Source organism: Lentinus tigrinus (assembly GCF_003813185.1).
Source record: "Lentinus tigrinus ALCF2SS1-7 unplaced genomic scaffold L226scaffold_39, whole genome shotgun sequence".
Classification (NCBI taxonomy): Eukaryota; Fungi; Basidiomycota; class Agaricomycetes; order Polyporales; family Polyporaceae; genus Lentinus; species Lentinus tigrinus.
In genome coordinates, this window is record NW_027137948.1 from 232031 (window position 1) to 255489 (window position 23459).

The 23459-nt window shown below is 56.3% G+C and overlaps 11 protein-coding genes across 11 annotated transcripts; 6 read left to right on the forward strand and 5 right to left on the reverse strand.

Moving 5' to 3' along the window:
- Positions 1 to 463: 463 nt before the first annotated feature.
- Positions 464 to 1707, reverse strand: L226DRAFT_430204 (PIN domain-like protein; the record flags this gene model as incomplete). Its single annotated transcript, XM_067674691.1, has 4 exons — positions 464 to 883; positions 938 to 1042; positions 1318 to 1437; positions 1498 to 1707. Coding segments are annotated over 4 exons (855 nt in total), but the record flags the coding sequence as incomplete, so codon positions are not given.
- Positions 1708 to 3820: 2113 nt separating this feature from the next.
- L226DRAFT_574978 (uncharacterized protein) lies at positions 3821 to 4482 on the forward strand (the record flags this gene model as incomplete). Its single annotated transcript, XM_067685132.1, has 2 exons — positions 3821 to 3878; positions 3935 to 4482. The coding sequence occupies 2 exons, from the start codon at positions 3821 to 3823 to the stop codon at positions 4480 to 4482; spliced, it is 606 nt and encodes a 201-aa protein (XP_067530837.1).
- A 678-nt stretch (positions 4483 to 5160) lies between these two features.
- Positions 5161 to 7905, forward strand: L226DRAFT_574979 (alpha/beta-hydrolase; the record flags this gene model as incomplete). Its single annotated transcript, XM_067685133.1, has 14 exons — positions 5161 to 5344; positions 5401 to 5540; positions 5595 to 5775; positions 5838 to 5958; positions 6023 to 6357; positions 6417 to 6427; positions 6480 to 6548; positions 6608 to 6815; positions 6881 to 7028; positions 7087 to 7238; positions 7311 to 7432; positions 7505 to 7594; positions 7667 to 7735; positions 7801 to 7905. The coding sequence occupies 14 exons, from the start codon at positions 5161 to 5163 to the stop codon at positions 7903 to 7905; spliced, it is 1935 nt and encodes a 644-aa protein (XP_067530838.1).
- Positions 7906 to 8055: 150 nt separating this feature from the next.
- On the reverse strand, positions 8056 to 9327 carry L226DRAFT_233561 (uncharacterized protein). Its single transcript, XM_067673115.1, has 3 exons — positions 9196 to 9327; positions 8464 to 9134; positions 8056 to 8418 (listed from the first exon to the last, which is right to left on the reverse strand). The coding sequence occupies exons 1-3, from the start codon at positions 9239 to 9241 to the stop codon at positions 8161 to 8163; spliced, it is 975 nt and encodes a 324-aa protein (XP_067530839.1). The 5' UTR covers positions 9242 to 9327; the 3' UTR covers positions 8056 to 8160.
- A 1444-nt stretch (positions 9328 to 10771) lies between these two features.
- On the forward strand, positions 10772 to 13191 carry L226DRAFT_574981 (alpha/beta-hydrolase; the record flags this gene model as incomplete). Its single annotated transcript, XM_067685134.1, has 13 exons — positions 10772 to 10840; positions 10902 to 11082; positions 11137 to 11263; positions 11321 to 11655; positions 11716 to 11726; positions 11781 to 11849; positions 11910 to 12117; positions 12174 to 12321; positions 12386 to 12531; positions 12597 to 12718; positions 12797 to 12886; positions 12955 to 13023; positions 13087 to 13191. The coding sequence occupies 13 exons, from the start codon at positions 10772 to 10774 to the stop codon at positions 13189 to 13191; spliced, it is 1680 nt and encodes a 559-aa protein (XP_067530840.1).
- A 222-nt stretch (positions 13192 to 13413) lies between these two features.
- L226DRAFT_233628 (Immunomodulatory protein Ling Zhi-8) lies at positions 13414 to 14155 on the reverse strand. The gene is made up of 2 exons (XM_067673116.1): positions 14106 to 14155; positions 13414 to 14043 (listed from the first exon to the last, which is right to left on the reverse strand). The coding sequence occupies exon 2, from the start codon at positions 13892 to 13894 to the stop codon at positions 13550 to 13552; it is 345 nt and encodes a 114-aa protein (XP_067530841.1). The 5' UTR covers positions 13895 to 14043; positions 14106 to 14155; the 3' UTR covers positions 13414 to 13549.
- Positions 14156 to 15220: 1065 nt separating this feature from the next.
- Positions 15221 to 15748, reverse strand: L226DRAFT_574983 (uncharacterized protein; the record flags this gene model as incomplete). Its single annotated transcript, XM_067685135.1, has 1 exon — positions 15221 to 15748. The coding sequence occupies one exon, from the start codon at positions 15746 to 15748 to the stop codon at positions 15221 to 15223; it is 528 nt and encodes a 175-aa protein (XP_067530842.1).
- A 300-nt stretch (positions 15749 to 16048) lies between these two features.
- L226DRAFT_514803 (uncharacterized protein) lies at positions 16049 to 17460 on the reverse strand (the record flags this gene model as incomplete). The annotated part of the gene is made up of 3 exons (XM_067678427.1): positions 17332 to 17460; positions 17210 to 17279; positions 16049 to 17162 (listed from the first exon to the last, which is right to left on the reverse strand). The coding sequence occupies exons 1-3, from the start codon at positions 17390 to 17392 to the stop codon at positions 16049 to 16051; spliced, it is 1245 nt and encodes a 414-aa protein (XP_067530843.1). The 5' UTR covers positions 17393 to 17460.
- Positions 17461 to 17586: 126 nt separating this feature from the next.
- L226DRAFT_233645 (uncharacterized protein) lies at positions 17587 to 18637 on the forward strand. The gene is made up of 4 exons (XM_067673117.1): positions 17587 to 17811; positions 17876 to 17953; positions 18032 to 18483; positions 18568 to 18637. Exons 1-3 carry the CDS (start codon positions 17629 to 17631, stop codon positions 18251 to 18253), a joined length of 483 nt encoding a protein of 160 aa, XP_067530844.1. The 5' UTR covers positions 17587 to 17628; the 3' UTR covers positions 18254 to 18483; positions 18568 to 18637.
- A 300-nt stretch (positions 18638 to 18937) lies between these two features.
- Positions 18938 to 21341, forward strand: L226DRAFT_574985 (alpha/beta-hydrolase; the record flags this gene model as incomplete). Its single annotated transcript, XM_067685136.1, has 13 exons — positions 18938 to 19012; positions 19070 to 19250; positions 19306 to 19426; positions 19486 to 19820; positions 19878 to 19888; positions 19939 to 20007; positions 20075 to 20282; positions 20336 to 20483; positions 20539 to 20687; positions 20771 to 20892; positions 20953 to 21042; positions 21099 to 21167; positions 21237 to 21341. The coding sequence occupies 13 exons, from the start codon at positions 18938 to 18940 to the stop codon at positions 21339 to 21341; spliced, it is 1683 nt and encodes a 560-aa protein (XP_067530845.1).
- A 1542-nt stretch (positions 21342 to 22883) lies between these two features.
- On the forward strand, positions 22884 to 23441 carry L226DRAFT_539109 (uncharacterized protein). The gene has a single exon (XM_067681627.1). The coding sequence runs from the start codon at positions 23184 to 23186 to the stop codon at positions 23394 to 23396; it is 213 nt and encodes a 70-aa protein (XP_067530846.1). The 5' UTR covers positions 22884 to 23183; the 3' UTR covers positions 23397 to 23441.
- Positions 23442 to 23459: the final 18 nt, after the last annotated feature.

Genomic DNA, 23459 nt, shown 5'->3' on the forward strand with positions numbered 1-23459 from the left:
GGTCGAAGTATGGTCCACGACTAGCATCCTCGCCACCGGGAGAAGGAGCACTTCCGGACGGTGGGAGCGGTAGGTGCGGCGGTGCAAGTGCGTGATCGGGATGGAACATGTACGCGTCGTCGTGCAGCGCAACTGAGTGCGGATGCGGTGAGGTCTCGCGGGCCGCGGCCACTAGCAATGTACTGGGAACATACAGGGTCAATTTGAGGATGCTAGTGGGAGCGGCGGCGAGAGTCTCCAGTCCATACGTGGTACCGAATAGAGCCCGGACATCGACAGTGATCTTGCGTTCCATATAGTACCCTGACGGGTTCTTCCTCTGAGCGCCACGATGGGCGCTGTTCAAGAGTGCGCCAGCATCCTGAGAACATGTCAGTAAAAGGAAATATCATGTTGACACAATGGCACTCACTGCGATCCCATGCTCAGCGAAGGGAGTGTCAATCGAACGTTCTGCAAAGAGTCGCAGGACGACGCCGGGCCATACGTGCTTGTGGAACCGCTTCCAGAGTGTCTCCTTGTCCCAATCAAAGTAGCGGTCACATAGGTCCCGAAGCTGCGCAAGATTGAACTTTGAAGCGCGACCGAACTCATAGTCCAAGGCGATATTGTCAGGGGATGTCGTGAGAGGGCGTATATATGCGAGCACAACGTCCAGTGCGGGGAAGGTATCGGAAACGTTATCGGCGAGGCTGGCGTTACATCTGCCAACGTGCTTCTCTGGATCATCTCGGAGGTACCGCCGGAGGTCGTCTCGCCATGCTGATAACGAGGTGCGCAGGGAAGAGGAGTCATCGGCAGCAGTCACAGATTCCACAAGACTGTCTCCAAGTGAGTAGCGAGCAAGACCACAAGCGGTCTGGACCCCGCAGCCTTTCAATCCCTGTGAAGGCACATATTAGTTTGACCCATACACTGGGAATAGAAGCATGCTCACACTGTCGTAGTCCCCACCAGCAAGCACCGCGAGGAGAATGAGACTGTTGCGTGTCATCCTGACCTGCGCATGCTCTTGCATAGCTGATGCGCGGTACACCAAAACCTTATTGTTGTTGTCCTTGCGAGAAGCGCTGGACACATCGTATCAGCACTGACAGTGACGAGCAGAGAGAACGCGACAGGTTGAGGAATTGCGAACTCGCGCTGCGCGGCAATGTGCGGCTGAGCGTACGCCAGGGGCCCGCAGTGCGCATGGCTGAGGGCGTGCCGGGCGCGCTAGCCCCGCAGCGCTTGTCAACGTGGACGTCGTTACCAGCAGCATCACGGTGGCCGGTGGCGGGAAGGTGGGACAACTCAAGGACGGGAGTGCGGCTGGACATACTTTCGGATGACAACATCGGCGCCGAATACGAGGGTGTCGCCATCATCAGACATGACAGTGTCGATGAGACCAGCTTGATTCATCGCAGCGAGCTCCGCTTCAGCTTCACCAGGTGCCTAGGAGGGCGTGAGCCTTTTGAGATATTAAGGCTGACTGACACCGAGGAGAAGACGTACCTGAATCCATTCAAACCCGAATCCTTCCACCAGCGCCCTCATGCCCTTTGTCAACCAATGCTGTTTCTTGCGAACGTGGACACCTCGCTTCATGTCCGGGCGGTCAGGTCCATCTTCGACAAAGACGACGGCGACCGGCTTAGCAAACAGGTGGGCGAGTCGGAAGAAGAGGGTGCGAAGCTCGGGGTTTTGACCAGCCTGAGCATGTGCGTAGCGAAACGGGGCCTGACTCAGACGCATCCATATACTGGAGCGAGCGGTCAGACGTTAGGAACAATGCGGCGTCTTGTGATGTACATACCTTGCATCTATCCCAATGCGATACAGCTTACGCGCGGTTCTGTCTTGCAATGCTAGAGCGGTCAGGTCAACGTGCACTTGCGCAGGTGCGAGTTGCTAAGATGGTGTCAGTTTACGAAGTTACGAAGGGTGTGGGGACACATGTACCAGCGTGATGCTCACCTGCCATAAGCCCTCAATGCCCATCCTCAGGTCCCACAAAATGATGTGCGCGTCCTGTCTGATGACCGATATCGAGCTGAGAATCGTCTTGAGGATAACGAGGAGGAGAGGGAGGGACTCACGCGGCAACGACGTCGATCCGAGTAGTTGGAGAGCACGAGTAAGAGGGGCAAGCGGGCGGGAGGAGAGGGTGCCCGGAGCATGTCGGATATCGCCAGGAAGAGACATTGCCGAGGACTGTAAACCCGAGGACTGTAAATGTCCTGGGCAGAGGAGGAGAAAGGGGTGATCTGGGTGAATCCCCTGCGAGGATAGCCCACCGCGAAACCTCCTTCGTGGCGGGAGATTTACAGTCGCGCGTGGGAGATTTGCAGTTCGAGGGCGTCTGGGTCGCTCATGGCGGCTACGCTCGCTTGTGGTCCTCTTCCCATCATCTGGTTTATCGCGCTGGCACACTCGTTCGTCTCGACACTCTCAAGCTTGTCTCACAACTTTTCCTGCTCGCATTCGTATTATTTTGCATCCTCCACACTAGACGTCATGCCGATCCACCGCCACCAAGTACGATACATACGATCGACGGGACGAACATGGAGGGCCTCGGGGGGCCTCGGGCGCTTCCTCCCACGCGAGCAGCCACGCTCGGCCAAACACTTAGGTAAGTCCGCGTCTATTCTGCGCGACTGTGAATCTCGTGGAAATCAGCCCTACTTCTTCCTGAAGCTTGGTAGCCTCGTGTTGCCCTCGGGCCGACCGATTCCGGGCGCTCCCGACGAAGCGCGCGCTTGGCCTCGGAGTCGCCGACTCCGGACCTTGCTTCTCGTTGACGTCGACCACTTTCCATGTCTGTACACCAGAATCTTTCTATGTCTTTCTGACGGCTGGCTGTATTTTCAACGCATTCCGGGGGGAGATGAACACCTCGAGTGTCGCGGCATCCTCTATCTTCTTGGCCCAGAATGTCGAATGCGACGGTGACAAAGAACGCGCGGGGCACACTGGCAGTACATAGGTCTTTACCCAGGCGAGCGTGCATGGCAATGATAAGTGCTAACAATTGAGACAATATATATGCGCGGCTTGTGATGAAGTCTGAACTTGTGAAGGCTAGTCGCGACGACTTGCCTTCACAGGTTCAGATATCTTATGTTCCACGACTTTGGCAGTGAAACCTTTTGCGCCTGGCATGCAAGCCAGCCCGGCTATATTTCGTGTGAATGCAAATCTTAGCGGGATATGGGATGCCTTCGGGGTGTATGTTCGTGGCTGCGGTGAGTCCCATGTTTCTCGCGGAGTAAAGAGCGGAAGCAAGACTCGGATAGTGCTGGCAATTCATCCCTCTCAAACAAGCCCGTGTACCGTTACGTCTGTTTTGATCTCCCACATGCCGCGCTCAAAATCCCTCCATCATACCCTCATACGCTCACGAGTGAGCCAAGGCAGTCGATTCCTCCTTGATTGACGGGCGCTTACATCCGAAGATGATCCTCGTTGAATTGAACAGGGCGACATGCTTTGGCTTGGCAGGCCTGTATCGGATTCTTGACCCCTCCGTCTTTTATGCGGAATTGCCAGACGGTCTGTGGGAGACGGAGGTAGACGGTGGGAGCGCATCAGTAGCCCAGATGTGCCTGCGTCCTGCACCCGCCAGCATATCGTCAACGGCCAGATCATCCCTCGTGTGCCCGTAGATCAGTGAAAATTCTTGTAGGTGCTCGTCATGAATCTTTTTGTTGGTGCATGGTACTGAAGATCCGGTCATGCTTTGCAGGTATGAATATGCCGATCGTTGCGTTGCGCGACGCACCACGGCTTCCCGTTTGCACGCCCTTTTCCGTCCGGAAGCTCAGAGTATTCCCTCATGGACATGATGACTACCTCGGGCAAGCTCGTGCTGGCCAGCATGTTCATTGCATATGGTACGTAGTCGAAAACCTTCTACCAATGGCAGCACGCAACTGACCGCTCCTTTCAGCCGCTGCACTCCCCGCCAACGTCCCCCAGCCAGATTACGCGACCACCATCACGACCACCATTGGTGGTACACCCACGACCATCACCGCTACGATCGACCCCCCTACCTGGCCCTGGCCCCCCGTCAGCCAGCCCACTAGCACCAGCACGCCCGCGCTCGTGACCCCGAACCCAGACTGGGTCACCACGCTCACAACGTCCGCCTCAGGGCACGCGACGACGTACACGATCACGTACGACTCGCCCATCCCAACATACATCACCACGACGATCGACGGGCACGCGACGACGCTCACGTCAACGATCACCCCGCTCCCGCCGTTCACCGGGGGCTTCTCCACGGTCGTTACGACCATCGACGGGCAGGCTACTACGCTCACCGAGATCATCGATCCGCCTGATACGATGACGGGGACGCCTGTGACTACGCTCCCGACGGTCTCGCCGTCGTCGGCGTCGCCGCCCAGTGGAGGGACGACGACGTGTATCACTTGGGTGCCTCCCCCAACACTGACTTCGTCTGTTGTCGATCCTTACCCGACGGACTAAGCAGGAAGTTGCGAGTGCGGAGTTTGAGGCTTTGCTGGGGGTGTCGATGAACGTGTAGGGAAACGGACCCAGGACGCAGTGGGGTCGTAGTTTTGCCGTACCGTGCACTTGCTCAAATGTCTAGATTCAACCGTTATCCGAATATGATCCCGCTCAAATGCATGCGGAGGTATAGGTTCGCTTGGCGAGAGCGGGCAGGTCCGGAGCCCGCTACCAAGTGCAGATGCTTGCGTATCTCCTCAGGCCTCAGGTCTGTCTAGACGCCGCAGCTTGTGGGTGGATGCATGGAGGAATCGCATCTGCCTTCTTCTTCCCCGCCCGTCGCGTCACGCCCGGTCTAACTAAGCAGGTATGCCGCTCGACAGTCAGAGAATTACGTGTAATTGCTGATTATGTGTTTCTTTGCAGTACATTCCGAATCCCACGGAGACATGGTACCGGGCTGGATGTGAGCTGTATGTAGAATTGTTGGTCCCAGGAACTGCCCTGCCAGCATGGGACTTTCAAGTACGTCGATTCTTCTAGCTGCGGTTCGACGATTACTGAGATAGCATCGCGCAGTTCTGCTTCCGTGCTTTGTGCAGCATCAGTTCGAGTCACTCATCGTCGGGGACGGCATGGACTGACCGCCACGGGAGGAGGACGTACATCCAAGGAAACGTGCGCCATACGGTCTGCATGACTCGAGCTGTCAACTATGTCGAAGCACTATTACCCGCAGCGACGTCTCCGCCACCGCCGCCGAGCGAGCCGCTCCCGGACCTGCCATCTCGCGCGCCTTGGACGGCGCAGATCGAGCGGCACTGGTCGGCAGGTAAACTATTGGGTCTGCATTCTGTCCTGTGGTCGCTCCGAGACACGCGTATGTGTGTATCCTTCCGCGAACGTCGTCCGAAGGCTTCCTGAGCTCAGTGGTAGATATAAGGATCGCCGGTGTCGGGCAGGTCGGTAGCACTTACCAGCCAGCTCCCAGCTACCGCAGGATGGAGTACTACAAGCTGGTTGTCTTCGCACTATCCTTCGCAAGCACTGTGTCTTGCACCGCTTCGTTGCATCATGTACGCAACCCAATGTCTCCACTGATATGACCCCGCTAACAAATAACTTCGCAGGATGGACCTCAAATTCAGTGGGATGCGTGCGATCGCTCCATTGTGAACGACACCTCGCTCTCCTGCGGGTTCCTCGAGGTCCCGTTAGATTACCAAGATCCCTCAGTCGGGAAGGCGCGGTTGGCCCTCATCAAGGCGAACGCGACCGGGGAGCGGCGCGGTTCTGTCTTCTTCAACCCCGGTCAGTCGTTCTTAGGCTATTTGGATGCGATGACAAGCTTGCTGACGCTTGGCGCATCGCAGGTGGACCGGGCGTCTCGGGGCTTACATTCGTCAACGATAACAAAAACCTGTTGCTTGGGCTGAGCGGCGGCGTGTACGATGTCGTGAGCTGGGACCCGCGAGGTGTGGGCAACCTCACCATGTCAGTACCTTCATATGTCCCGTGACGCCTCTGATACAATACGGCTTACATCTCCGTCCTGTAGCCCGGGCGAGGTATTCTGCTTCGACGATTTCGCAGAGTACACTGCCTTCTTCAATGGTACGATCGAGCTCACCGGTATCGAAGAGACGGGCAACTTCACCGACCCGGCCGACATCAACGCACTTCTCGCGCAAGCCCCGATAATGCAGAAGAAGTACGAGGAGGTCGGGCAAAAGTGCTTGCACTCTCAAAGCGGCAAGTACCTGAAGTACCTTGGGACGGCCGCTGCGGTGCGCGACATGGTCTCGATTGCGAACGTGCTCGATGGGCCCGACGCTCCGATCAATTATATTGGCACGTCGTATGGGTCCCTTATTGGTTCTTGGTTCATCAACAGTGAGTAGTATGCTACCCCCGTGTTGTCGAGTTCCGCAGCTGACATTCATGCGAACTAGTGTTCCCGGAGGTAGGGATGAGGCTTCTCGATCTGGGTATTGAAGGCTGACCAATGGATCCAGCGTGTCGGAAGAGTTGTTCTTGACGGAGTGGTAGATCCGCTCGTGTTCGCCACACAAGAGCCGGCCTTGGTGAGGCGCTTCTCCGGCACGCTCGCGTCCTCACTGGGTACTTAATCATCAAAATGCAGTCGTTCGCGAGCCAACTGGTTTCCGCGGATACCATATACAAGGCACTCATCACCGGGTGCGCGCTCACTGGTCCGAGTGGATGCGCCGCTGCTTCAGAGGGTGATGGGCCGCTCGACATCGACTTCAAGGTCCAGGCGCTGATCAAGACTGCGTATGGCGCTACGAAGCTCAACGCATCTGTCCCAATCACGTCTGGAGACATTCGGAGTGAGTGGCTTCGCATCTCTGCGTGTGTGCTTATTGACTCTACTCCCGCTACTTTTCTATTGCAGTTGAGCTGTTCAGCGAGATGTACACTCCCGCGGACTGGTCTGACGCGGTGAACGAGGTGTACCCGCAGATCGTGCAGATTGTCAACGGGGAGGCCCCGGCTAATGGGACCCTCCGCAAGAGGTCCAAGGAGTTGATCCGTCGCAACCCGTACGTTAGGATAAGATCGCTCCACAAAGGCTCCTGCTGACGACATCCAACCCCGTAGGCTAGTTGGCAAGCGTGATTCTCAGCCTAATGACAGCCCTCCGTACTCTGGGGCGGCTATCTACTGTGGCGACAGTGTCGACTTGCGCGGCACGACGATGGAGCAGGTGTTCAAAAGCATAATCTCGACTGCACAGAACGTCACGCACCTTTGTGAGTATTGAACACTTTCGCGACTGATCTTCTCAAGTGAAAGCGAGCTTGATTAACGATTTGTGTACGTAGTCGGTTCAAGTTGGCCCATCGTGTTTTACCAGTGTTCCTTCTGGCCCGTCCGGTCCGTTGAGAGGTACCAAGGCCCGTTCAACAAGACACTCGCTAACAAGATCTTGGTCGCTTCGAACGTCGTCAGTATCTGCGAGCCTCCTCTCCGTCTTCCCTCTGCGACGACCGTGCTGACACCAGCTTGCCTAACGCAGCTCGACCCTATCACGCCGCTCCCATGGGCCGAGTCGGTCGCGCGTCTCCTCGAGAAGGACGCGGTGCTCGTCCGCCAGAATGGCTTCGGGGTACGTGCATGCTCATCTCCTACACCCTCGCAACGAACAACTGAAGCGGTTCATTTGCCGATGTGGCTTCAGCATACCACCCTCTCGGAGCCCTCGACGTGTCTCAACGAGATCGCCGTCGCATACTTCACCAATGGAACGGTGAGTGGTTTATTTGGTGAAACTTACTAGGTAGAGTAGAATAGACTCATGTGCTTTGCTCGCAGCTTCCGGCGAACAACACACTGTGCGAGGTCGACGCGGATTTTGAAGTCTTCAGCGGCGTCAACACTGCGGACATCCTGGCGCACCTTCCTGGCACTGACGTCTAAATGTGGAACATGGACCAGGAACTTACAATCGGATTTCAATAAATGAAATGGTGCAGTGGAGAAATGGACGTATGTACGGTACCATCAATCCGGACCAGCTTGAATCGCCACTTATTCCCCCTACCCCTCTCGCAAGCATGATAGAGCCAAAAGATCGTAAGATATGTATTAATCATTACAGCAAATCATGTTGTATTGTAAGATCGTGTCTCCGGTCTAGCTGGGTATTTGTGTACGCGCTCTCCAACCAACCGCTCAAACACGGCCGTGACCAAGCGGCGGGATAGCAGTCGCCCCCGGACGGACCGCGTCGATAGTCGTGTGTAGCGCAGGCCCAACGCCCCAACATGCGTGCACGTTGGCATGTACATCGCCCTCCTCGTGGCACCCCGCCTCAACGTCCGCGCGGCTCTCCAACTCAGGCTCAACCTCGAGCTCAGCGTCAACACCGTCGTCGCCCGCCTCCACCTCGGGCTCGACCTCAAGTTCCGCCTCGCTGTCGCCCGCCTCCACCTCGGGCTCGACCTCAAGTTTCGCCTCGCTGTCGCCCACCTCCACCTCAGGCTCGACTTCGAGCTCCGCGTCCATACCGTGCTCGTTTGCGTGCACTTCTGGCTCGACCTCCAGCTCGATGCCGAGGTCAGAGTCGGAACGCTGGACAACAGCAGTAGTCGGGGCGGCGGAGAGCGCGGCAGTGTCGACGGCGGGGGTGTCAATCGAGGTGGACGGGGCAAGGGTACCTGTGCTCAACGCGGCTGGGCTTGTCTCGACGGCAAGCGCGTCGACATGGGTGGATGGAGCTGCGACGCTGCTCAGCACGCTCGTCTCGACGGCGCGCGAGCTGTGCTGGTACACGGATGAAGGTACGGTTCGGGCTGCGAGAGACGTCGTCGGAAGGGCCGTCGACACTGTCACATCCCCAGTGGGGTTGGGGACAGTATGGATCTTCACGTCGCCGGTCGAGACGGGAGCAACGGCGGTCAAGTCATCGCCAACGATGGAGGTTGAGATCGTCCGGGCGTGCAAGTCCGTGGTGGAGGCGCTGGGGATCGTCTGGGTGGTCACCTCGCCGATAGTGTTGGTCGGGATAGTCGCTGCCTTGACCTCAGGCGCGGAGGTAGGAGCCGTAGGGGCCGTCACGCTCGTCAGCGTAGACTGCGCGGGAAGCTTGACAACGTCGGAGGTGGAGACAGTCGTGGGCAGCGTGGTGTTCAAGGGTGCGGCGGCAGCTGTCGGAGGCGGACACATGAGCATGAAGTTCCGCAACGCAGTAAGGTCCATCAAAGATACCTCCAGCAACGAAGAGAGCAGCGAGAACGAAGTTGAAGTGCATCATCGTGAGCGAGGGCAGCGGAAAGGGTTGCGAAGGATGAACAAAGGAATGTCGTGCGCGGATGAGGCTACGATGGCAATGAAAGACGAGACACGGAGGGACAAGGTCGATGGTAGATATCGAATGACTTTATATTCGTCTCGCAAACGCCGCTAGGTGGACGGGCGGGGTCCGCTTCACGAGTGCCGACTCTGCACGCGCATCCCGACTTCCGAAACCCCCGCCGAACGGGGTGTTTGTGGAGCGGACTCTCTGGCGAGGTATGCCGCCATCTGGCGGGCTGAAACGGTTCGTGGCGACGCCTTCTCGCGCCACATCTGGGTCACAGAAGGCTCGACCGCGTACGCGCATAGTTCGCTAGCGAATGTAAGCGAGCCGGAACTTGGGAATCGTCAGACGTAGGCACCCTCGTGGCCGTGACCGCGCCTTGGCAATGGCTAGTCATCTGTAGGTTGAACGCAGGCTGAAGGCAAGTCTTTGGAATGTGATCCGAACCACATAGGGTTGAACTTGGCTTGTACACGTCGCAATGATAGAGAGCTGCGTCGTGATACACAAGCCAGTGAAGAGCTTCAAATTAGAGCAGCCTTGACCCAGAGTCAATAAAAATTTGATAATGAGGTAGCACAGTTTGGCGAGTGGATCCATGTAGTAGGGGAGAATTCAGCAAGCCCGCCCGACTCGAGCAGCCTGTACCAGTCTTCATACAAGGCCTTAACATCCTCCGGTCAAAGTTCGAAAGTGATTCAGACCCATATATCCTGCCTGGAGTCACTGTTCAAGTAATGCTCGAAGTTTGCTACATTGCATTCGGGCCTCTACTGCACCACTGCAATTGGTGTGTTGAGGAAACGGGCGGTTCGGTGACGGCGGATTTCAGCCACACTAGTTCAAACCCAGAAGAATTCCATTTAGAACCCCGATGAAGATACAGGCGCGGCGCTTCACTTTAATATGTTCGGCTCTTTCCTTGCGTTAGTAGAATCTCCCTTCTCTTCCTCGTGATGCAAGTACGCCCTGCTAGTACTGAGGGACGATGCAAATGATCTAGGGTCGCTCAGTGCTCGTTTCAGGTAGGCTGTATGCTATACACACATGGTCTGTGTCCTGCATAGCCTCCCGCAATGCCAAGGCTGATGCCAAAGCGCTCCCTCAGAACCCCCAACAGGAGTATCATCCTATTCCTCAACGCGGTCGGGATGGCCTCCCAGCATTTGCGGAATGACGTCCAGTTCACATCGCTCCACTCTTAGCACAGCGAACCACCGCGCCGTGAACCATTTCCATGAGTAGGCGCGGATCTGGGCGGTGACTGTTGAAACTCCAAGACCTATGGCAGTTTGCTAGTCAAAATGTGATGATGGCTCCACAGCCTCCGTGAAAGCTCGGAACCCCCTTCATGACAGCGCTAGCGGCGGCCCTCCGGAGCGACTCCTCGTAGTGCTGCTTAGACATCAAGAGCGGGTACTACTCGTTATAAGAACGTCAGGAGCGTGAACAACTCATCGATCCCCAGTTCCGACCTTCACGACGATGGGACACAACAAGTTAGCATCTCTACTCCTCGCAAGCGCCGCGTCGCATTACGCAGAATCGCAACGTGTACGTCGTGCCGATGTCTTTACATACATCACACCCCGACTAACGTCAGATCTTCCCGCAGGGTGGTTCTACGATTCAGTGGGGAGCTTGCGACTCATCCGTGGTGACGGACGCATCGCTGTCTTGCGGCTTCCTGGATGTTCCCCTGGACTACCAGGACCCCTCCGTCGGAAACGCGAAGCTAGCCATTGTCAAGGCTAACGCGACCGGGGAGCGCCACGGCTCCGTCTTCTATAACCCTGGTGAGTTGTCTTGAGAAACAGGTGAATAGCTCCCTAACAAACGGTGTACCGCAGGTGGTCCCGGTATTTCTGGTCTGACCGATCTCAGCTCAGCCCTCATCAAGGACTTTCTACTCAACGCCACCGGCGGCGTGTACGACATCATCAGCTGGGATCCGCGCGGCGTTGGTAACCTCACTGTGTCAGTCCCATGTCCATTGAGTATACATTGGATGCCACTCACCGTGATGTTCTGCAGCCCCGGAGAGGTCTTCTGTTTCGACAGCGCCGTAGAATATGCCATGTTCTTCAACGGCACAATCGAGCTCACTGGTATTCTGGAGACTGGCAACTTCACCAACCCGGCCGACGTGAACGCGCTTCTTGCACGAGCTCCGACCATGCAGAAGAAGTACGAGGAGCTCGGGCAGAAGTGCCTCAACTCGTCTAGCGGCAAGTATCTGAAGTACGTCGGGACTCCCGCAACGGTCCGGGACATGGTCTCTATAGCGAACGCGATCGAGGGCCCCGATGCACCGATAAACTACTACGGCATATCCTATGGCTCCCTTGTTGGCTCTTACTTTGTTAACAGTGAGTATCCTGCGGTCACTGCGTTGTCAGAATTCAGCTGACGTGATCTCCATGTGTCAGTGTTCCCGAAAGTAAGAAGTGCCCTCAGTTCATCCGGACTTCGACTCAATGATCCTTCTATACAGCGCATGGGCAAGGTGGTCATCGACGGCATTCTCAATCCCGTCAAATACGCCACGCAGAAACCGTATGCGGTACGTCCCTGCGGTCTTCATGTGCTAGCCACAATGCTGACGTGTCTCTGCCCGAATCAGCTTTGGTCGGAACAGTTCCTCTCCACCGACACGGTCTACAAGGGTCTCATCACCGGGTGCGCCCTCGCAGGTCCGGCGGGGTGTCCCGCAGCCTCAGACGGCGATGGGCCTCTCGACATTGATGCAAAGTTCCAGGCGCTCATAAGAGGCGCGTACGAGGCTACGAAAGCGAACGCGCTTGCGCCTATCCCGTTGGGACTCGTCCGGCGTGTGTATTATCATTGGTATACCCTGCGTAAACGCTGCTGATATCGCGGCTTGCAGAGGTCCTGCTTCTACAGCTGTATGGGCCCGAAGGCTGGTCTGATTTCATGACCAACAACTTCACACAAGCCGTGGAGGCGATCATGGCAGAGGCACCGGTGAACGGCACCCTGACGACGCGGTTCGAGCACCTCGTTCGTCGCAACCCGTGAGCTCTCTCACAATCCTGCGATATGGTTGTTGCTTACTAGCAGTCCCACGACTCGCCGTAGGCTGATGAAACGCGCGACTGCCAATGACTCGCCGTCATACAGCAGAGAGGCTATCCAATGTGCGGACGCCATCGATCTCCAAGGCGTCACCATGGAGGAACAGTTCAAGAACGTTATAAGCAACACGCAGAACGTTTCGCATATCAGTACGCGGCGTCGTTTCGCTGTCATAGACCATCCCCGCTAATTACTGGTCGTGTCCGGCACTCAGTGGGGGCGCTCTGGCCTGTCCAGAACTATGTGTGCCCGTTCTGGCCTGTACGGGCCGTCGAGAGGTTCCAGGGGCCGTTCAACAACACACATGGCAAACAATTCGTAGTCGCTTCCAACGTGGTCAGTACCCCTCCCCAAATCCCTTCCTCTGGCGTCTTGAGCCTCGAGTTTTGGGTGTGCTAACATGGCGGCGTGCAGTATGACCCCGTCACACCGCTCGCAAGTGCAGAGAAAACTGCCCGTGCGCTCGGAGAGGGCGCGGTGCTGCTTCGACAGAACGGATTCGGGGTGCGTGTTCGCTCCTTCTTGAGGTTCGCCCCGAGGTACGCGTACTCACGAACGCGGACGATTGGCAGCACGCCACTGTCGCCGAGCCGTCGAGTTGCACGATCAACCTACTAGCTGCGTATTTCGCGAACGGAACGGTGAGTCGCTCTCCGTCCGCAACATGCAATGTGACCTGGGCTCATCAGGCGTTACATCTGCAGGCGCCGGCCAACAACACGTTGTGCGAGGTGGACGCAGACTACGAGCTCTTCTCTGGAGTTACCACGGCGGACGTCATTGCTCACTTGCCCAGCACCGATATCTAGACTTCCCGCCTCAGGCACGGACGCTGAACGCGATGGATTAGCATTCCCCGCATCTACAAGTGGTTTCCCCAGTATCAGCTCGATTTGACCATGGAACACTTACAAGTTACATTACTGACGTTAGTAATGAGTTCGGACATACCTTCTTGACATTGCGATACTTGATGACGAATGCCACTGAACATGGAGCCATTACACAGCGAAGGCTGCAGGGTCAAGCATATCGGAGAGCAGACAACAGAAGAGCTTTCATGATGATCAAACGTTACATCAGACTCAGAGCACTAGTAGAAGCTTCCGACTCTCCACGCCTCGAGATGGTCGGACGACTCTCTGACACGCGCCTCCATACGCCCCCTCAGTTGGGATTCCACTTCGCAACGAGGAACTGGTTGCCGTTGTCGGGATCAACGACGTAGACGAGGATGGACAGGGTATCCATGATGCCGTGGCCGGCGTTGTACGCAAGGAAGTTGACCCTGTGCGCACCATCGCTCTCGACGGTGTAGCCGGCCTGCACTCCGAGGTCATCCCCGCCCTTGACGATGCGGTACATCCATTTCTTCGTCGTGAGGACTTTCTTGAACGTCACGTTGTCGATATACTGGCTCGGGTTGCCCCGGCCCCAGAGAGGGGTGTAGTCCAGGTCGAGGACCGGAACTTGCTCGATGAGAGAGAAGATGAAGCCCGTCAGGTCCGACATGGTGGGTGGGACGTGCTGTCATGGACGTCAGCGGGGCCAAGATGTAGGACGGTAGAGGAAGAGGGGGGCAAGGCGGTGACTCCGAGATGAGGGAGGGTGTGGCGGAGATGGGACATGCCATGCGAACCTTGTGATGGAGTTCTAGGACTCTGGGGAAGACGGGAGTGTTCAGAGGTGACAGCGCACATAGAATCCGTGATGAGGTACTCACTGAGTGGAATGCACAGGAAGATTCAAGTAGGTGCTGAGGCCTGAGGAGCCACGGTCGGTCGGTCGCCCTTATATACATGTCTGAATGGAATCACGTCACACCAGGTCGTGCCGTAACCATTCTCCACCTCCATCTCTGCAATGTTGACCCCAGAAAGCTTGTTGGCGACCAATCGTGGTCACTCCCTCCAAGGAATCAAGGTCTATGCTGCAAGGACGCTACGGAGAGTGTGCTAGGCCATGCTCGTCCTACTTCCGAGCTTCCATGCAGCTCCCAAGATGGATGTACCGCATCGGAAGCTAGGTGTTATTCGGCATACACGCATTCGCTGGAGCTTCCGTAGCCAGACGCGGTCCCCTGTGAAGACTATGAGCCTGATCGCGATGCATGTCGGGCACCCCCATCCATGCATATATCTAGACCCGCTAGAAACAGGCCATCCGATTGTGGTACGCGAAGTTCGTAGAAGTTTCAAGGCGCGTGCAGTCGAGCTCGATGAGGCGAGCGACATCCAAAACGGTCGATATCCGGCGGAAGTCGGTGAACGTAGAACGAGTGAGCATGCTATACGATGCAGACAATATGCCACTGGGGCCGCCAAGCTGAAGCCGCACAAACATGAAGTTCGTGTTTTCGTGCAAAGTGCTCGTATTAGTGTGCAAGGGAGAGGTGGATGTGCACGTACCATACCGAGCATGATTCTGTGAAGTGGATTTGGTCGCCCAACGACGTGGTGGAGTGTCCGCGCCGTTTCGGCGTTAGGAGATGCCGTCCCGAATGTTGTCCTACGTGTAGAGCATGAAGTGAAGATGATCAAGAGCCCCAGGCCTCAAGGCCTCGTGATCCTTGGATGGCCATCGCAGTGGCGCTATCGTCGATCGATGCCATCCATTGGCAAGAGGAGGCAGGTACGGACGCAGAACATCGTAACCGCGAAGTTCGGCAGTGGTACTTTGTGTGGGAGGTTCTACGCTGCTAGTACAATCTCCGCCGAGACAAGGCCACGAAAGGTTTACGGCGAGCCTGGGATACGAGGAGAACTTGAGATGTTTGGACAAAGTTTCGCATGGACGGCTGCTCGGCTGCGACGTGGAACGAGTGACCGAGTTTCCACATCACGCGTCGTGGACAATCTGGGATAACCCGTTGAGCTCCTTTTGCCTGAGGCGGAAGGCCCAGACAACCCTCGCGCGTCGCATGAGCGAGTTCTCAGGCACCCTCGATAGCCTCGTCTCCTGCTGGGACTTCCAAGAGAGACGATGTACTGTGAGCCGCCGCTGCCCCGTGCGCGCGAAGTGTCCTAGGTGTGTCATAGACCTAAGCGGGCGCTCGAGCTGATCCGGGGTGTATGGATATGGCAGACATACGAAGTGGTGAAGGTTGGAGCGGTTTTGGGGCAGCCAGGCGAAGCACTGAGGGTCGAGCTCGCAGACACCAACGGGGAGACGAGCGTGCTCCAGGTTACAATCGTAGAGCACCACTTCGGCGGATGGTTGTGGAGAATGCGGAAGGACAAACTTCTCAGGGAGACGGTGGAGGACCTTGGGTCGTCGTGAGTGATAATCCCAAGTCACAGGAGGGCGATACACATACCGATACCATAACACTTTGTCCTTCGTCGTGTGAACTTCAGAACGGGCCATCGTGGGCAACTGAGTGTGACTGCCCACTGGATCAAACACACCATGTCCTCGGAGCCGTAACGACGAACTCGATGACACCGTAGATAAGGAGGACTTGTGCGGAAGACCTGTTAAGAAAGTCGGGCGTTGAGAAGACGGACAATTACTGTTCACTTCCTTCTGGCATTATGCAGAGCAAAAGGATAGGATTATGAGCGAAATTATAACAGCACATGATATACTTATGGCAGGTCACCTCGACGGGGACCGCATTGCCAACAGGCCGACAAACCGCCTCGTCTGCAAGGTGAAGCACCGCGATCAGTTGCGCATTCTCATCTTGCCCGGGCCCGAGCGCGCCGGACCTGTCCACTTGTCGAAAGCCCAACTGTCCCGCGTGCTCATGTCCATCGCCTTCACCTTCCACGTCTCTGCGTCCGACGACCACCTCCGCTTGCGTGTCGTGACTTTCTCGCGCTTCTTCTTCTGCTGGTCCGCCTGGCGTGTCCGCTTGTGCACCGCGAGCCGTTCGAGGCGGCCAACCATCTCCCACACCTCCCCAGACCCAACGAGGCTCTCCTCCTGCCAGAGCGTGCGCTCGCCGACCTCGCGGCGGATCGTTTCGGCAAGCAGGCGCGTGCGGTTGTCCATGTCGATGCCGTCGACCCGCATCTCCTCGAGCGCATCGCACACCCCGCGCAGGTCGCGGAAGCACTGCCAGCGGGTCTCGATGAGCTCGTTGTACGCGGGCGTCGTGCACCCGTACACGAAGGACGCGACGGACAGGGTGCGCGCGTGCTCGAAAATCGCCAGCGTCAGGTGCGGGTTCTTGTACTTGTCCCGGAACGTGCGCATGAGCGCGGCGAGGAGGTGAGGGTAGAACGCGGGCTGGAGCTGGAGCGCACCCAGCTTGCGGGCGGACGGGGAAGTCTTTGCGTCGGGGGAGTCGCCCTCGGTCGTTTCCAGCGCAAGACGGGCCTCCTCCTCGTACCGCCGGGACTCACCGAACACCTCGCGCATGGCCCACTCCAGCAGCTGAAGGTCCGTCTCGCACAGCTCCATCTCCTCCTTTTTGCGGTCGAGCTCCTCATCCACCTCTGATATCCACCGGGGCCGCTTCGTGCCGCGGATCCTGTTTAATAACGTGTTCATGGAAGAGGAGTGTTGGCCGATGCCGGCGGTGCTTTGTGAGCCCGCAGCGGCGTTCGCCTCGAAGATGGTGTTAAACATGTCGGCAAACGTCTGGCTCTCGCGCTGCGTCATTGCGACCGAGCGAGGTGCCTTGGCACCCTCGACACGTCCTACAGGGTGGTACTTGAGGCTGCGGGTGTTCGCAATAGAGGGTTGGGTGGTGATGGCGGAACTTTTGACATCCTCGAAGATGTTGTCCCATGGGGAAGCCTCGCGAGAGAAGATGGACTCCGTGGAACCGCTGCTACCTCGGTGAGCACATGAAAAACTTAGTAGCAACATAATCCTCACGTTGGTCCTGTAGAGTAGTGCCTCTGGCGTATGCCTGCCGCCAAAACTCCTTCTACAGTCGAGAGAGAAGCTGGGTGGGTGACTGTCAGTCACGCGGGCTTGACGAAAACTTGATTACTTACCTGAAAGACACCGACCACTGACACAGGGGCAGACCCTCGCAAACGAATGGACAGCGAACATTGTTGAGAGAGTAGGCAGTGCGGTCGCCGTGAAAAGGAGGCCAAGGACGTGGTGGCAGCAATGAAAGCTGGCGACAGGCACAGACGCTCATCTCTTTACTTACATATTGACTAGTCTAGTAAGTGTTTTGCATTGGTATGTTCTTACTAGTACATCACTATCTTACTTACTCATGGTCTTACTCTTGGACATCGACTTCAAACGCCTTACCTCGTACTTCGACATCAAGTCTGTGCATGTCTCCGGAACTGCAGATCTCTTTGCACCCGTACATCGCTCTTCCTGTTGGATGCTCTCTACCTGTTTGTTGTCTGGAATACATCCGATGTCAATGCACGAAGTTTTCTGTACGCACACTGGTTTCTCAATCCATGCAACTCATCACAATCGCCATGGATATGCGCCTAGCACGTGTGTGTGTATGTGCTGACCGTTTACAACCCTCCTTGTCAGTGCATGACTTGAAATTTGTATTATGCTCAGAAGCCTGCAGGTAGAATTGCGCCGATCGTTGCGTTGCGCGACGCGTCAGGGCTTTCTACTCTCGCTCTCTCCCGTCTGGTAAGCAGCCGTAGACGTATGTACTTCGGAGCGCGACTGATCGTTCCCTTCTAATCGCGGCACACCCAGTAAATACAGCAACCCAGCCAACAGGCTTACTGCAGCATCCACTACCCTCAACGCCTTGGCGGTGCATGTCCTATAGATCGACATCCTGGAAGTGTGCTAGTATCGAAGGCTGTAGGCGTAAAGTCTCTGATCCTTGCGCCGACACTTTCTGTCCCTCTTCCTCTTCTTCTCCGCGGTCCAGACAATTCGACCCACCGGCGTGAACGATCACGATCACCGCAAGCAAACTGATCGCAGCTGACGTGCTCTTTGTTCGTGATGTGTAGGAGCATATGCAGCGATCACGATCATGCACAGGGATTGACGTCCAGCTCAAGATGATGACTGCGGTCGTCGACCTCCGGCCAGTCGGGCCACGAGTACGTCTGCCATCAAGAGCGTTGCTATTTCATGACATACCCGACTCATACACCAGACACGATATGCTTACGTGTGGAATGAGCTATCCTGGGACTTTCATAGTACGTCGAGCCCTCTAGAAATACCACGCAGTTCCTCTTTCGTGCCTTGCGCAGCATAAGTCGAATTCTGACTCATCGTCGTAGACGGCGTGGACCTACCGCCACGGGAGGAGGTGAAACCAAGGGAACATGCACCCGACTGCGTGCATGGCCCCAGCTGTCAAGTATGTCGAAGCAGCATTGCCCGCGGCAACGTCTATGCCACCGCCGCTCCGCGAGCCGCCAGGACCTGCCACCCCGTGCATTGCTTTCAATGGCGTAGATCGAGCGGCGCAAGTCGGCAGCTGCACCATTGGACCCACTTGGTCGCCGGGCACACCGTGACACGTTTGTGTGTACCCTTCCGCGAACACCGCGGGGAGCTTTCACTGTGAGCGTACTCAGAATATAAGGGTTGTCCATCTCGAGGTTGTGAGAAGCCAACTCTCATTTACCACAATTACGGGACCGGACGATGGTGTACTACAAGCTGGTCGTCCTTGCTCTATCCTTCGCAAGCACTGTGTCTTGTACCGCTTCATCACATCATGTACGTCAGCCCCATGCAATTGCTTGTAAGGCCCACTACTAACGACTGCCTGAGTAGGGTGGACCTCAGATTCAGTGGGGTGCATGCGACCCCTCCGTCGTGAACGACACCTCGCTCTCGTGCGGGTTCCTCGAGGTTCCACTAGATTACCAAGATCACTCAGTCGGGAAGGCGCGACTGGCTCTCATCAAAGCGAACGCGACGGGGGAGCGGCGTGGATCCGTGTTCTTCAATCCCGGTCAGTCACCCTGGGCAGGCCACCTTGAAGCTTGCTAAACGTTTGATGCTCGCAGGTGGACCTGGCGGCTCGGGGCTGGCTGCCGTCAACGAAGACAAGGACCTGCTGCTCGGGCTGAGCGGCGGTGTGTACGATGTTATCAGCTGGGATCCGCGAGGTGTGGGTAACCTCACCGTGTCAGTGCTTTCACACCACTGTCACGCCCTCGATGGAAACCGCTTACACATCCCTGTAGCCCCGGTGAGGTCTTCTGCTTTGACGATCTCGCAGAGTACACCGCCTTCTTCAACGGCACGATCGAGCTCACCGGTATAGAAGAGACCGGCAACTTCACCGACCCGGCCGACATCGACGCGCTTCTCGCACAGGCTCCAACTATGCAGAAGAAGTATGAACAACTTGGCCAGAAGTGCATGCAATCACCGAATGGCAAGTTTCTCAAGTACATCGGGACGGCTGCGGCGGTGCGCGACATGGTCTCGATCGCGAACGCGCTGGATGGGCCCGACGCTCCGATCAACTATATTGGCGTATCGTATGGGACACTTATCGGCTCCTGGTTCGTCAACAGTGGGTCGTAATGCTATTCTCGCGTCAAGCACTGTATCTGACACTGATGTGCACTAGTGTTCCCGGAGGTAGGAGGGAAGTTGCACAATCTGGGTGTTGAAGGCTGATTGTGACTCAGCGCGTCGGAAGAGTCATTATTGACGGCGTAATAGACCCGCTCGCGTATGCCACGAAAGAGCTGGGCTTGGTGAGACACCTCTCCCGCATCCTCGTCCTTATTTGCGACTTATTCCTCGACTCCCATCGCAATCCAGTCGTTCTCGAGTCAATTGGTTTCGGCGGATACCATATACAAGGCTCTGATCACCGGATGCGCGCTCACTGGTCCGAGTGGATGCGCCGCCGCCTCAGAGGGTGACGGGCCCCTTGACATCGACGCCAAGTTCCAGTCACTGTTGAAGACCGCGTATGACGCCGCGAAGCGCAACGCGTCTGTCTCTCTCACTTCGGGAGAGATTCGGAGTGAGTGGTGCTCATGATGTGTGGTTCCAGTAGCAAGCTCTGATAATTTGCAGTCGCACTATTCGGCGAGATGTATTCCCCGACAGATTGGTCCAACTTGGTGAACGAGGAGTACCCTCAGATAGTGCAGATCGTCAACGGAGAGGCTCCGGCCAATGCGACCCTTGGCAAGAGGTTTAGGGAGCTTATCCGTCGCAACCCGTACGTTGTGCAGTGGTTCCGCGGGAGTTTCCGCTGACAATAACCCGACCTATAGGCTCGTTAAGCGCGGCTCTCAGCCCAACGACAGCCCGTCATTCACTGAGACCGCTATCTTCTGCGCCGATAGCGTCGACCGGCGAGGCACGACGATGGAACAGATCTTCAAAGGTATCATCTCGACTGCGCAGAACGTCACGCACCTCTGTGAGTATTGAACACTTCCTCCCCTCGTCTTCTCAAGTGAAACTGAACGTACCCGGCTGACCATCCGTGACCTGCGTACACAGTCGGCTCGGGCTGGCCTACCTCGTTTTACCGCTGCTCGTTCTGGCCCGTCCGGTCCGTCGAGAGGTACCAAGGCCCGTTCAACAAGACACTCGCGAACAAGATCTTGGTCGCATCGAATCTCGTTAGTCCAGGCTAGTCGTTCTGCGACGGTCGTGCTGACACCAGCTTGCACACATCGCAGCTCGACCCAATCACGCCCCTCCCAGGAGCTGAGACGGTGGTGCGTCTTCTTGGAAAGGACGCAGTGCTCGTCCGCCAGAATGGCTTCGGGGTACGTGCCACCTGCTCATCTCCGCCCACGCAACGAGCGACTGAAGCCCGGTGTAGCACACTACCGTCTCAGAGCCGTCGACGTGTCTCAACGAGATCGCTGTCGCATACTTCACGAACGGCACAGTGAGTAGCTCATAACTGAGGAATAGTGGAGATGCGCATGGAAATCAACTCGTTTCTCTTCATTCACAGCTCCCTGCGAACAACACGTTATGCGAGGTCGATGCGGATTTCGAAGTCTTCAGCGGCGTCAACACCGCGGATATCCTGACGCACCTTCCCAGCACTGACGTCTAGACTGGGATTGGCAGTCCAGTCGTTTGTATCTAGAAGGTACGACGTGGCGCCCATCGCTGAACAGAACCCCGCGGACATGCGATTGTGAATTTACTCTGCTACTGCTATGTAGTGTCGCGAGAGTGTTGAGATTCCCGGGGGGGGGGGGGGGAGGTTGCATGGACATTTACTCTAGATCATCGGACTCTTAATACGTGCTTACTTTCCCCTACATTCCGTACTTACCGTTTCGGACTCCGCATCTCGCCCGCATTCTTTCTCAGACTCTCCGATTTCCTCATTCGTCCTTCCATCCCCATCCTGTTGAGGTATGCCTCGATCTCTCCCATACCCACACGTTCATTACTGAGATCTGTTTAAGTACCGAACTAATTTCAGTCGTCTGTCCATCCGACTGCACACTCAGGACGGCGTATCGCTATTAGAGAGAACTGGGCCAAATTATCCAAGCAATCACCCAAGCGTCCGAGTCGCAGGAGGGAGACGGGGGAAGCTCTTTCGAAATTACGTCACGACATACCCGACGACTCTCAACGTATGCAACGGGAAACGCTTCTGCTTCGTTGCCACCTCGAAAGATCCGTCTCTCATGGAGTCATAGAGCACCCTTCTGGGTGCGCTGTATGTGGAACCGTCAGAACTGTCACGTACGTCGACTGTTCCCGCTGTTCTACGCAATTTTGCTTCGGCGCCTCAGCATAAGTCGAGTTCTGATTCATCGTCTTAGAGGGCGTGGACTGACCACCGCGGGAAGTCGAACCAAGGGAATGTGCTCCTGACTGCGTGCATGGCCCGAGCTGTCAAGGATGTCGAAGCATCATTGCCCGCAGCGACGCCTCTGCCACCGCCGCTGAGCGAGCCGCCTGGGCCTGCCATCCCGTGCATTGCTTTCAATGGCGCGGATCGAGCGGCACTAGTCCGCAGCTGCACCATTGGGTCTGCATTCTCTCCTGCGACCGCTCCGGGACGCACGCCTGTGTGTACTCTTCCGCGAACGTCGCCGAAAGATTTCTCCACCTGTGAGTGGACTCAGAAGCGAGATATAAGGGTTGTCGATCTCGAGGTGGTCAGAAGCCAACTCCCTTCTACCGCACCGGCCGATGGAGTACTACAAGTTGGTCGTCCTCGCTCTATCTTTCGCAAGCACTGTGTCTTGTACGGCTTCGTCACATCATGTACGTCACCCCGATGCATTCGCAGCGCTTGTCAGACCGTCTAACGACCATCACAAAACCTTGCGCCCGTACTACAGTACATGGTCATACATGTAGACAATGCCAATACATATATTCAGTGACGATGTATGGTCGGCGTGTTCTCAGAAGACCGCCAGTATGGTCATACTGGTAAGCAATGATCGTACAAGCGCCGCATATGGTAGTGCATGATCATACCTCCGCGGTGTGCTACCATACCAGTATGGTGTGCTATCATACCACCAAAGGCAAGAACAGGGGCGACCCGGGTTTATGTAGTTGCAACGAGGTTATTCTATACTATTATGTGAAGAAGACGTATATTGTGTTTGTGGCTAGATACTGACGTTACAAGTACACTAAACATATTTGCGACTAAAGAGACGGCGAACGAGAGACTTGGTAGTGACGAGACAGCGTACCAGAACTGGACAATACAGTCGCGCAGGACTAGGGCTGCAAGCAAGGACCAATAAACGTAAGTCACCTCAGGAGAGTAGATGACGTGAGGTGGGAAGAGGGAAATTGCCGCCAGGTGAAGCCAAACGACGAGAAGAGGAGGGAGTCACAGAACCGTGTTCAAAGAGCAAGCAATGAGAAGACTAGGCAGATAGAGATAATACTTGATGGTGTGAACTCACAAGGAATGTCGCATACAGCTGCTCGCCCAGATCATGAAATGAGGGGTGGTAAGAAAAAAACGACTTCCCGCCGCCCGAACTTGCCTGGGCCAAAGAGACAGTTTATATATGCGCGCCCCGGAAGGACGTACACGCACAGGAACTCATTGGAACAGAGTGCGTACCTTGCTCTTCAGCTCCCCCTAAACCATGTACTCGCGGCGAATACTGCACCATAATTCATCGACGTGGAGTCTTGGTCAGCGCTGTCAGCAAAGGCCCCGAGCGTGGCAACTGCTGGG